Source organism: Trachymyrmex cornetzi, unplaced genomic scaffold (assembly GCF_001594075.2).
Source record: "Trachymyrmex cornetzi isolate Tcor2-1 unplaced genomic scaffold, Tcor1.1 scaffold147, whole genome shotgun sequence".
In the NCBI taxonomy this organism is placed as follows: Eukaryota; Metazoa; Arthropoda; class Insecta; order Hymenoptera; family Formicidae; genus Trachymyrmex; species Trachymyrmex cornetzi.
This window is the reverse complement of record NW_017296059.1, coordinates 3,584,755-3,597,603: the sequence shown is the minus strand read 5'-3', so window position 1 is coordinate 3,597,603 and position 12,849 is coordinate 3,584,755. Positions and strand designations below refer to the sequence as shown.

The window sequence follows — 12,849 nt, the reverse complement described above, 5'->3', positions numbered from 1 at the left end:
GGGAACTGAAAGAAGAGCGAGGTGGGCGAAGACGCGGCTGAGATTCCCCGTGTCTTATGACAAACGAGACAACGGACTGTCAAATTATCCCGTGGAGCGACTAAATCGCGCCACGATGAAATTCGTTTTATCGGCGTCATTTTTATCCTTTTTTGTAAACGAGACGTGCGGTGGGTCGCGAGGTTGCTTGAATTTGCGGTGATGACATCCTTGATGACTTTTTGATTTTAAAGCAACGTGAGGAATTGACTCAATTAATTCTCTTTCACTCTCTCTTTCTCTCTTTATATAGACACAATGATATTCCTTCGAAATGCGAATATAATCTTCATATATAACGTTAAAAAATCACCTGTATGTCATCACTTCATTTTCGTGTAACTTCACGCCTTTCGAAATTCTCATGAGCGCTTGGCAATGTCATCACTGTTGAACTTTACCAGCTGCAAACGCCTTTATGTGTAAAATCGGTCGTGTCACACTAGGTGTGTAGTTATAGAAAAAGAAAATTGTCCGGGGAGAAAAATGTATTTCGAAACGGTGTAAAACGTGAAAGGTAAGATAAACGTGGTGTAAAAGCTTTAAGCGACGAGGCGAAATGCCGCCGTGTTGCGTTCCACTTTGCTGAACTTTGTTGAACCTAACAATCGATGCCGGTCGACTTATTAATGCAACGACCGGAGGACGCGGTAGGCGTGCACTCGCTGTCTTCGACGCCGACAATGTCGTACTTTTAGCCGCAGCTGCGCCGAGTAACGTGTAAAAGTTTAATACGCGAGTTGTCTCGAGACAGCTACGTCCCCATCGCGAGAAAAAACGTGGAAAATTCCTTGTCCGTCAGAAAATGTCGACAGTTCAATAGAGTTCTCACATTACACGACAATTAAAATTAGCTAAACGAGATATGCAAAAGGATACTATATTTTTTAAAATTAAGTTCTTTTTTGTAGAATTTTGTTTCTTGAGCTATAGAGATTTAGAGAATTTTTTAATTACCCGCAGAAGTTGATCTTAAAAGAGAATTTTTTTTTTACCATAATTATAAATTTTAATTATAATCATAATAATTTACCACACACTTTCATAATTACAAATATTAATATATCGAATATCGTTTCTCACAAATTGAATATAGGTAGGTATTTAAATCGACACTATTTTAAATTTAGAAAAAATATTAGGAAAAATATAAAAATTACTAAATAAAATATTATAAAATAATTATAATCGCCTTTCTTTTTTTATATAAAAATATAATTAATCTGTTTCTATCATTTCAATAATAAATACTTTCTAACATTTAAACGTGGAGGTAAGAAAGGAGCGAGAGTAGGTTTTATTTCATTTTACTTGTCACCGGTTCGCAGATCATTCAGAACGGTAGCACGGCACTTTACATTCGAGAGATCAATGCACGTTACTACGTAAACGCGCAATCGAGTTATTCATCTTGCAGTTGTGAGAACTTAATAATAAAGGTCGATTTTCGCGATGGTCTGACAAGTGTCACGAGGAATTAACCGGATGCCTCTGTGCGAGAAATAGACGGTTGAACAAGGCTTATTAATTAATTAATCCAATAAGAAACTTAACACATCCGTCGCAACGCGAATTGGAATCTACACCTCGTCTTGCTTTTTATAGAGAGTTGATATAGAAACGCCGGAAGTACAAAGATAATTCATACGAAATGATCAGCGCTGAACTGCTAAGTTTTTATTCACAGCTTCATTGAGTTTGAAAATCTAATTCAATCAGCGACACGAAACTAATACGTTTTCCATCGTTCTTCCTCTGGTCTTTACTTATTCAATATCTTTCGAAAATTGACAGAAATTATCATAGCAATTCAATTATTGTGCCAATCTGCGCAAACTCGCAGTGCAGCGATTGAGCTTAATGAGACAGGACGGGGGATGGTAAAGTTTTTCTAAAGATACTCACGTGCCCATGCCTGTCCATGTCGTTGTTAGTGAGCTTGACTTTCTCGAAGGAGACGACCTGCTTTCGGAGTTGCTCGCCCGTGAAAGGTGAATCCGGATGGACGTAGAGTCGAGCTGGCGCCGGCGGATCCGCCTTTCCGGCCACCAACCAGCAGCTCCTGTGATATGCGTACCGATACCTTTTGTTGTCGACCGGTACAATATCCATCAGGACCGCGTATCGACTGTCCGCCTTCAACCCGTTGAATGAGACACGACACGTCGGAAACATCCGCCTGCGCAAACACAAACGTATATCCTTGGTCAAAGAAGTCTGTAGAATTCGAATTAAATTTAAAACATTTCATTTTTTAACAATTTTCAACTACTAGCAGTTGTCGTTTAAATTAGTAACAATTTCATTTTCGCAATTACAGAAATCAAAGCTAAACTGTAAAAAACACATTTTGTAATCGTGTTAAGATCGATCCTTGTTTAAATTTTTTATATATTTGAGTGTTAATTTAACATAATGTGATGGCGTTATTTGAATATTTTATGTTAAGTTGATATTCAACTTTTCAGTGTTAAAATAACACAATTTATAAATAATTGAATAAATATAATATAAAAATAATGTATTTTCAAACATAAAATTTAAGATATATGAATAAAATATGTTAATTTCCAACATATTATAAATGTTGTAACTCAAAAATATTACAAATATTTGATATATTATAAATGTTAATTTTACTGAAGAAATACACTTCCGCAATTTGCATAGAAATTGTCAACGTTATACCGTTTATGTTAAATTTTTTACATAATATTTGTATTACTTCCTAACATATTCATCTCGTTAAATTAACATAAAAATTTTGACAGACCATTTGGGACACATGAAATGTGTTAAACTTAACACAAATTTTCCAATTGTGCACAAATCTTTAAATTGTTAATAATTAATTCCCGACTCGATACAGAATCCATAAACTGTCTTCTGACAATTCCGTTATAAAGCTGCAGTTCCTAGAATAACTTTTATGACTGTTAGGTAAAATTAACTGAGATTGATTAATTAATTCTTCGTTTTTTGCTAACAACGGAACTAGAAATCTCTTTAGATATTTTTGATAAAAGAAAAGTGTCGCACTTTATCAATCAATGATCCAGAATGATTCGCGATAATTTTAGGGTTGACCCGTTCACGATCATCGAAGGGGCAAGAAGAGAATAAGCGAGGAAAGGGGGCCGGCAGGGGCGAGAGGGAGAGATGGGCCCGGACTGGGGATTAGTGGTAAGGGGACCGCGGAGGCAGGGAACCTGGCGTGAATGTTTTGCCTCGGAGGCCAAACATTAATACCGTGTCGGGCCCCCCGCTGCTCGACCACTAAAACGCGGGGACACCCGCCGATCTTATCTACGTCTTCTCCTCGGTCCTTGTCGACTCGGTATGCATTCATCCCGCCAGCGCCACGAGTGTGAGTAATGCTTTTATTTATCAAGCCGTCTTTTGTTAATGAATTGAACGAGGGAGAAGGTGGGTCCTTACCCTCGCGCCACATCACACCCCCTCCTGCCCCTTCTTCCTCATTTGTGTCTGATTTTCAACCCTCCCCTCTCCCCTTTCGCGTGACCATTTTTCTCGTGACCGCGGGCACAAACTCTGAGGATGCCTACGACTTTTTTTTCCGTCGGATTAGCCACCAAATTCCCGTCCCGCCGCGAGGATAATGGGCTTTAAGGATGCGTCTGAAAACTCAGTATGAGTACCGGGAACGCAAAAATTAGTAAAAATAAGGGATAAAGACAATCTTATTAATACATTTACTGCTTTGCATGATCAATATTTTACAGTTTCGCATTTTTGCAACAGAAATTGCATAAAGTTGCCAAGTTAAAAAATTCATGCGTAGAGCGTAAGTAAGAAAATTGAACTCTGCCCTGAAAATCTCTAAAGACAACGAGAAGCGTAATTTACGGAAGAAAGAGAAGAGGTCGCCGGGGGTAGTTCCAGGACTGCCTAGCGGAAAGTCTAAGGGGCGATAAAGGGGCGGTAAGTTGACGGCTGAAGGGAGCGTCGACCAATGTCGCTAAGACGCAGATCTAATTACCGACGCACGAGTAGGCGCGCACCCGGCTGGAGGAACGAATCCCCCGCAGAAGGGAACCCACGACGAATAAAGAGCAGGGATGTTGCCAGTCGTGGCGGGCAATTAGGCGCGCGTCGGCCGCGTCGTCCCTCCCATCTTTTCCGCCTCCTTTCTCTTCCGGAAAGTTTCCCGGTTCCTTGAGAATCTCGTCAGTGTTTTTCTGTGCGACCATCCTCGCACCCCATCTTGTTAGATCAGCCCAGGGCTGGCGACCTTAACCCTACTTACGAAGACCCAATATTTTGTTCTGTCCACGAAAAAAATATTTGACAAAGGCACAAAAAAGAATTTTGATGATAAACTACACAGTTGGAAAATTTGTATTAAATTTAACACGTGTTACGTTTTCAAACTAAATCTAGTCCATTTAAATTTTTATGTTAATTTAACACAAGATGATATGTGCTAGAATGTAACACAAACATGACGTAAAAATTAACACAACACGTGTAATATTTTGACACAATTTGGAAGCATATTTTCTCAATGGAAAATTAACATTTATAATATATAAAAATTCATCTTTTATTCATTTTATTTTAGAATTTACGTTTTAAAACTACATTACGTTATTTGTTTACACACTTATAAATTGTCATTATGTCATTTAACACTAAGAAATGTTATATCAAATTAACAACCATCAGATATGCTAAAAATTAAATACAAAAATTTTATCAAAAACTTTTAATAAGTTTATATTTTACCGTGTAAAAAAAGTATAAATTATCTGTGATGACATAGAAATAAATTTTAACTTGTAGCACAATTTAATAATCAATCAATAAACAGGATTTTAAGCCATGATTCGCTACGTTATTTTTACCTTTCTTCTTAAATAATGCCTATCGTAATTATGTCAAAAATGCATTTCTTATTGTACGATCAATTCGCCCCATAGGACGTCACATCGGTACAAAGGACTATTCTACGTCGATAGTTAACTTCGTGTCCAATGTTAGCATTTCCGTCGTTAAGTCGAAGATATATGTTTGAGAAGGTGGTATATCGCAAAGCCTCGAGACAAACCGCGAACATAAAACTTCTCGACTGCCTTCCGCGAATAGGCAGCCCCTGAGAGATCCCTCCCTGGACTTCTCCCCTCACAGTGTGATCCCACTCGAATCCTCACGCCTCTGGTCGCCACCGCTCGTCCCAAGGATCCTTATAAACTGGCATAAGCTCGCCCGGTTTCTACACCGGCCCGACTAATTAACTGACGGTCAATATAGCAATTTAACCCGCCAGCTTGCCACCAGCTCGTTCTCCGCTTTTTATTCTTCTACCTCCCCTCCTCCCGATCCCTTCCCCTTCCCGCCGTCTATGGCCCCCTGCGCTCAGGTAGTCTTAACTCTTTCACAGTTTTATATTACTGGAGTATATTTGTGTGCGGCGTTCTTATCCTTTTATTTGTACGATGTGTTGCATTATGTTACTTTCTCGTTATTCGCAATTGAATTTGTTTACTCACAAAGAGGCGAGCAAGCGGAAATATTGCACGTGTACACGTATGTTAAGCTTACATTTCATCTAGCCGATCACTCTCTGCGTTTTTATATTCCTGAACCAATTGAGAGTTTCATGTTTAAATTTTTATTATTTTCTTTCCTGCCGTTTCCGAGTTCGTGATCCATACCACGTTTATAGCTTTTTTTATATTCACGATCTCCAGCCACTTGTTAAATAACGTCGGCTTACCGCAAGACAGTTGCATCGATCTCACTAATATTCTCGCCAATTTTCTCTTTCTCTTACCTCTCTCTCAAATCAATTTTTTTTATAAATAAGAATCGATAAGATAGACCGCTGTGTGACAAAAAAATTTACATTTTTGAAAATTTTATCTTTCGTAAAACAGCGATAAAAAATCTGTGAGTTCTTCACGTATTATTTATTTTATTTTTATTATTATATAGTAAAATATTTTGTATTTGTGTTAAAATAGAGATTCCTATTAAAAATTTTGTGTTAAATTTTTAACATTTCTGAGTGTTAAGATAAAACAATTTATTAAAAATAAACAAATAAAAATAATGCGTTTTAAAACGCAAATTCTACAATAAATAAATAAAATGTATGTTAATTTAATGTAAATGTTAATTTTACTGAAATGTGTTAAGTTAATATATAAATTAATTAATTTATAATGCGTATGTAAATTTTACTGAAAAAATATGTTTCCACATAATTCGCTTACAAATTGTGTCGTTATATTCCTCGTGTTAACCTCGTATTAATTTGTGTCAATTCCTAATATATTCATATTATGTTAAATTAAAATAAAAATTTAGGTAAACCATTTGGGACACGTAATATGTGTTAGTACAAATGTTCCAACTGTGTACTCTTTACTCAGATTTGGGTTTCAAGACAGCATTATTGCTGATACTTCGCCTATTATTTGTGCAATTTCTAATTTTTTTGCGTTTTTTTGCGTCTTACTCTTTCTATAATTTACAAATGCACATCAATAAAGTTGTTATTATTATTATTCTTTATATTTCATTAAAAGTTGTAAGTTATAATTTCTGCGTCACGTATTATAAAGGATTAATCTCAACAAACTTTTAGATTGTTCTCAGAATAATATCGTTCTTTCCCCTGTTTCTCCCACCTAATTCCCGCGATTAAAGGATCGCAATTTCAATGCGATTAGGACGTTTGCTTATGTTTCGATGTAACGTGTCAGGCGAGTGACAGCTTGCTCAGGGTAACGACACCTCTCGCCCTAACCCTAGCCTGTTTCTATCGCCGGGTTCACCCTCGGGAATTTTCGTGGGTGTCGCGACGTGACCCGTGGCAGGACGTGATTGAGTTTGCAGCGACATCGCCCCGGGGGCGACGGCGGTTTCGGGACGAGGGCCGAAGGGGTGATCGGCCGCGAGTAATGAGAAAGAGTCAATCGCCCCGACGTTGTCCAGGAGAGAAATTCAGCCTGCGATGCATTAGCGGTACATCGTCCCGAGGGAATTCTTCCCTGGAGCATCTGGTTGCTTCGGGAATCGCGTTTATCCCCTCTTCCTCTTGTTCCCCTCGAGAAACGAGTCTAGAATTGTTTCTGACTGCGATCCATCGATTAATCGTTGTGAAATACGCACGATACTAGTCTTTCTATCTCAACATTAATGTACAATAAAATAATAATCATATCTCACGTTTCCAAGTATTGTTACACGCAATTTTAGATTTACCGTTTGTCATATCAACATTGACGCTGGCGGAGATAACTGCAGGTTACGATTTGTATGTATTACGGAATCATGTTACACAATAAAGAATTATGTAATATATGCGAGTATTCATCAAACAGTAAAAATAAAGTAGACTTCAAAATTTAAATCATGATATAATTAAAAAAAATAAACGATTCAGTTATAACAATTAATAATTGCGCGATGTCGTTGAACTTGACTATATCGACACCCAGAGAAAAGGTTGCTTCGATTTAAAGAAATTATGTTCAAATCCAAAAAATGACGTTCAAATCATAATTTCTTGAATTTGAACATAATTTCTTTAAATCAAATAAATTTTATTTGATTTAAAAAAATAATGTTTAAATCAAAGAAATTGTTTCTTTAACCATATAGCAAAGAAAATTTCTTTAAATCGAAGCAACCTTTTCTCTGGACAATCACCGATCGCGTGATTAAAACTTATCGATGTCCATCTGGAATGCGGCAGTTATCTTCGATACCGACAAATAAATCAGCGTTATAATCCAGATAGCGATCATCCTTTCAGGCGAATCGATAATTTGAAGTACTTTGACCTTACCTGCCAGTCTTTGTGATGATCATCTCCGTGCCGAGCTCGTTGAATTTATCCCAGAGATCCTTGGTTTCGAGATGGCACACCACGTGCCTGAGCTCCTCGCAATTCGAGCGTTCTTGGAGCAGAGGATTCGTCACCGGCGAAACGCCGTTACCACTCGTGCTTCCGGTATCGTCCGTTTCCGGTTCGTCCTCCGGATTGATCGTCTCCGAGACTGGCGGGGCACCTCGAGCGACCCCAGAACCGCTGGCTTCCCTTTCTGCAATCCATGTTTTCGCAATGTTCGGTATAAGTATTAATATCATGCGCGACATAAAAAAATTTTATGTATATCTATAAGCTCCGTAATGCTATATAATACCGAATTATCCTCTATACTCGTATAGATCGTCGCCGCGTCATTACTATGAATTATTATCCACCTCGTGCACAGGTTTTTATTCGCCATCAGCGCGCCGCTGTACACGGGTACACAACCGGAAACGACCGCGAGAGGGAAACCGCTTCCGGCACGATCCGATATAAAAATCGAGGATCGCTGAAGCGTAGTAAAACCTCATTGCAAGCGAAGGCAGCCGAGCTTAAGGACCGGCATTTATCACTGCCGTGTCATTGACGCTCGTTTTTACCCGTTCAGAAGTCACTAAAATAGCAAAACGGCGAACGGGAGTTACCGTGAATGAACCGCGCTCGATGAATATTTAAGAGCCGTTCAATTACAGTTATATTTCGCCGTTCATTCCCCGTTTCGCGACGATGTTTTTCTTGCGCGCCGGCGATACTTTCGCCGCTTCGCGCGGCGAGCGAAATTAAAAACGATACTCCGTCGATTAGTAATTTACGAAAGGGCCGCCCATTACCGCGCAAATCGTTATTAATTTTGTCCGAAGGAGCCGACATATTGCGATAACTCGATTCTAAATTACGCATGTACAAGCCTCGAGACACCGATTAATACCTATCTCTGATACAACGCTTTTATGCTGCGCCGCATCCTACTTGCTACTCCGAACCTGCAAAGTTTTTTCGACCCTTCTCGCAAGAAAATTCTCGCATTTACATATATGTGTGGACGTTAATGAAAAATCGCTTTCGTGACACGCAATTATTTATCGTTTATTCGACAACTTTATTAACGGAATAATGAAGAAAGGGAGTGTCTTTGATTAAGATTTTAATCGAAAATTGAAGCTGAAAATGGTAGATCGAAACGAATTGAAACGATGCCCGTCCCGTTCGAATTCCGTATCGCGAGAATTGAATATATAATATAAAGTTGTAATATTAAAGAGTTTAAACAAAAACTGCAATATCAATAATGATGCGATAAACGTTTTATCTACTTTAATTAATCCAGTTTAAATTCTTGTTTTCGCTATTAAATAAATCTCAAGATATTATCGGACAATTTTTATTGTGCAGCGCGGAAATAAGATCGTATCGCAGTTGTGTCAAAGCACTTGGAAGTATACGACACGAGAGGCATAAAGTTCTGAGAAAATCACGTTGATTAAAACGGCTCACTTGATTAATACCGCAAATTAACTCGGAGACGCCGCGTCTCATTGAGGCGTTTTATTTCGCGTAGATCGTGCTAATCTCTCGCGTTTATACGCGTAAATGTTTACGTACACGCCGATTCAACGTAACGTTGTGTACATATTATGGTTCCACGCCGTTCAATCACATCGACGTAAATCTAAGCGTAATCCATTTGGCCGGTGGTTATAGGTATCCAGCTATCGATGATAATATATCGTAGGTCTGGCGATAAGCAGATTCCTTCGGCGGTTCGGCATCGCGATCGATTATAAATATAACGCTGCGAACGTTACGCGCGAGAAAAGCCAGCTTTACAATTATATTACGCAGATTGTTTTCGATTTTAATGACGCAAGGAAAAAGTAATCGGCTGATAAAGCGACGTATTGCCGTCGGCGGTGATTAATCGTTGCGCCACGACGCACGGGCGACAGGAAGTCAAGCTCTCTTTTTCAAGATACTTACACGCGAATTTCTACAGGATGTGATTGTACGACGCGAAGATTGAACGCTCGACGCATGTGACTCGCCGGCGCAAAGGGTTAATTTTGTTTTAACGACCTTCAACCATTGTTAAGATAAACATAATCGTTGAGGGATAAAACTTGAATTTTAAAGAATTACAATTGGCACATATAAAATCGATTTCGTTCGCACGATGGAACAGAATAAATTTTCAACATCGCGATTCGTAGTTTGCGCAACGTATAAAACCAACATCGATGCAAAAGTATCCCGAGACGATTCTTTAATAAATTCACTGGCAATTTTTTTCCAGTGGCTTTCCGATAAGGGCCTTCTCTGCGCACGCAGTTGAGATCAGAGTTATTTATATCTAACGGGAATGCGAGACCAGCATCTGCCATTTTAACAGGTCCCTTCTCCGCGTAATTCGCGGACACGTATTTACCACGTGCGCCTTCGCGTTTCCATGGTAAGAGCCGTCGTTGTACTCGGGGAAACCGTAATAAACTTCGTAATGGGCAGTTACGAAGTACCGACCTGGCTGGTATGTCAGGTGCCGGCTATCAATTTTGCACGTTGATGCCGCGCGCGCGAGGAATTAATTGTCCATTCGGCATAAGGCGAAATCCGGCATCGGTATTATAGCCTCGCTTTTCCGGTTTTCTCTCTGCGAAAATCCGTAATTGATCGCCGTGTACAAGCCCGCAATATATGCACTGTGCACGTTTCTCTTTCCTTGTCGGAAAATAAGCACGTAAAGAAAGAAGAAAATCTTAACGTCACTAAGATAATACGAATCGATTACAAGTCAAAAGCAGGATGGATGCACCGCACGAAATATGAATAAATATGTGAATTATTGTATCGGCTGCCGAATACAATTTTATATTTTTTAAATATAGAAAGGTCGATTTTGCTGAAAGATTTAAATTTCGCAGATCTGAAAATAATTTTATTGAACTATCAAAATAATTATGTTAGGAACTGAAAAGTGACGAGCAATGTTGCAAAAAATTTTGACATTCTAAACTTAAAACTTACAACAAAATTATTTTGATGGTCTAAATAAAATTAATTTCTAATCTACATCCAGCAAAATTTTAGATCTTTCAGTAAAATCATTTTTTCGGTCGTATATGATAAAAATATATGAAAAGGATGGTTTTGCTCAAGTGTCTAAAATTTAACTAGATACAAATCTGAAAATAATTTTATTAGACCATCAAAATAATTATGTAGGACACTCAAACTCATTACTAAAATGTCAAAACTTTTTACAGCATTGCTCGTCATGTCTGAGATTCCCACATAATTATTTTAACAGTTTAATAAAGTTATTTTGAGATCTCTATCTGGCTAAATTTTTAAATACTTCAGTAAAATCATTCTTTCGGTATGTAATACCTATATAAAATATTATAGATATAAATATAATTAAATATAATATATAATAAATATATGACTGAACAAACATCTCAATATATATATCACAATTAAAACCACAACAAGTGTTCAATATTATTTCGATTTTATACGAATGTGTATTATGCATGCGGTGAAGCTAAATGTAATCGAAATATCCACGTCACTTTTCTCACTTCAGGATAAGCTCACGTAGAACAAAAACCACACAAATAAGGAAGTAACGCGGTGGCTAAATAAAGTCTCTTGGTTTACCTTAAGTTACTACAGGTTATAATTTCACATACCGCCGCTCTTAGCCGGCATCACGCTAATAACGCTAAACTAAAGCAAGCTTCGTTGTAAGTGGATAATTATCCTTTTTCCAGGCGCTACCGCGCGCTCATTATATTGCTTACCTGCCGTGTATGACCGTCATGCCGTAATCGAGGACATTAGTCATATTACATTTAATAACGCCTAAACCGCGGTGAGGCCAGAGGAATGATTCTCGAAAGTTCGGCGATATAATATTGATCAGCCGCAAAATTGATTGACGGTAATACGTGCCATGAATTATCCAGTCCAATATGTAAATTATCATCACGTCCTCCGTTATTTCGTTCCGTATTTACATCACACGCATTTTGCGGTAAACGCCTTTCGATCTCTGGCTTATAACCACTTTATACATACAAGAAAGCAAGAGAGACAAAAAAACAAAATTTCGCTTCATAAAGATATGAACTCTGAAGTACTTGAATAAGTGCATTTTACACTCTTGCATACCATGAAACAGTCTTCCTAGTACAAATTAATATTATATAAATTATCATGATACTTCTTGTATAAATTATAATTCATAATGATTGTAATCACTATTTTATTTTACGTATTTCGATTCGCGTCGATTAATTCTTCTGAAATATATTTTATATATTTTACATTTTATCAAAAGTTCGCATTACGACGAATATCGCACACGATGCATGAATTATGTAAATTATCTCTCGATTACAACATCGCCAATTCGCTTCACGAATGGTATCGCACATTTATATTTCTTGCCTCTCTATGTGCATCTTTATAGCACGTATGATAAATTATATAAAATACGTATACTGAACTTATATCTTCCTAAGCTCGTAGACATATTTATTAAACCATGCAATATGGAAAGTGTCTAGTACCGATCATTGGTTGTTAACCCGCTGATACGGGCACTAATTTGTATCCGGGTAGATGTATAATTCCAAATTTTTAAGCACGATTCGCAAAAGTCATCAGCGAACGATGAACTTTAATTCTTTTTAATGCTGCATATTTCAAAATATTATATTTAATATTGATATGTAGTTCTTAGTAATCTTTAGTTTCTTTGGAAAGTTTTGAGAATTTTCAGAAAAATTATTAGTTTATTGAGCAGTTCCGGAGTTTAACGCGCTTAAAATAATTCTATAAATAAATATCTCAACGACGAAGTCCAAAATAAAATTCTAAGAGGCAATAAAATCTCCTGTCGTACATCGAAGAAAAAATAATGTTATATTAACAGCATTATTTTAATTCAAAATCATTTTGTCAATTCT

General features: G+C 37.6%; 1 protein-coding gene across 1 annotated transcript in view; it reads right to left on the bottom strand.

Moving 5' to 3' along the window:
- Positions 1–12,849, bottom strand: part of LOC108757582 (T-box transcription factor TBX20) — a 55,076-nt gene that overhangs the window by 20,627 nt on the left and 21,600 nt on the right. The window contains 2 exon segments of the mRNA XM_018502043.1: positions 1,945–2,218; positions 7,856–8,111. Coding sequence (XP_018357545.1) covers positions 1,945–2,218; positions 7,856–8,111 — 530 coding nt within the window.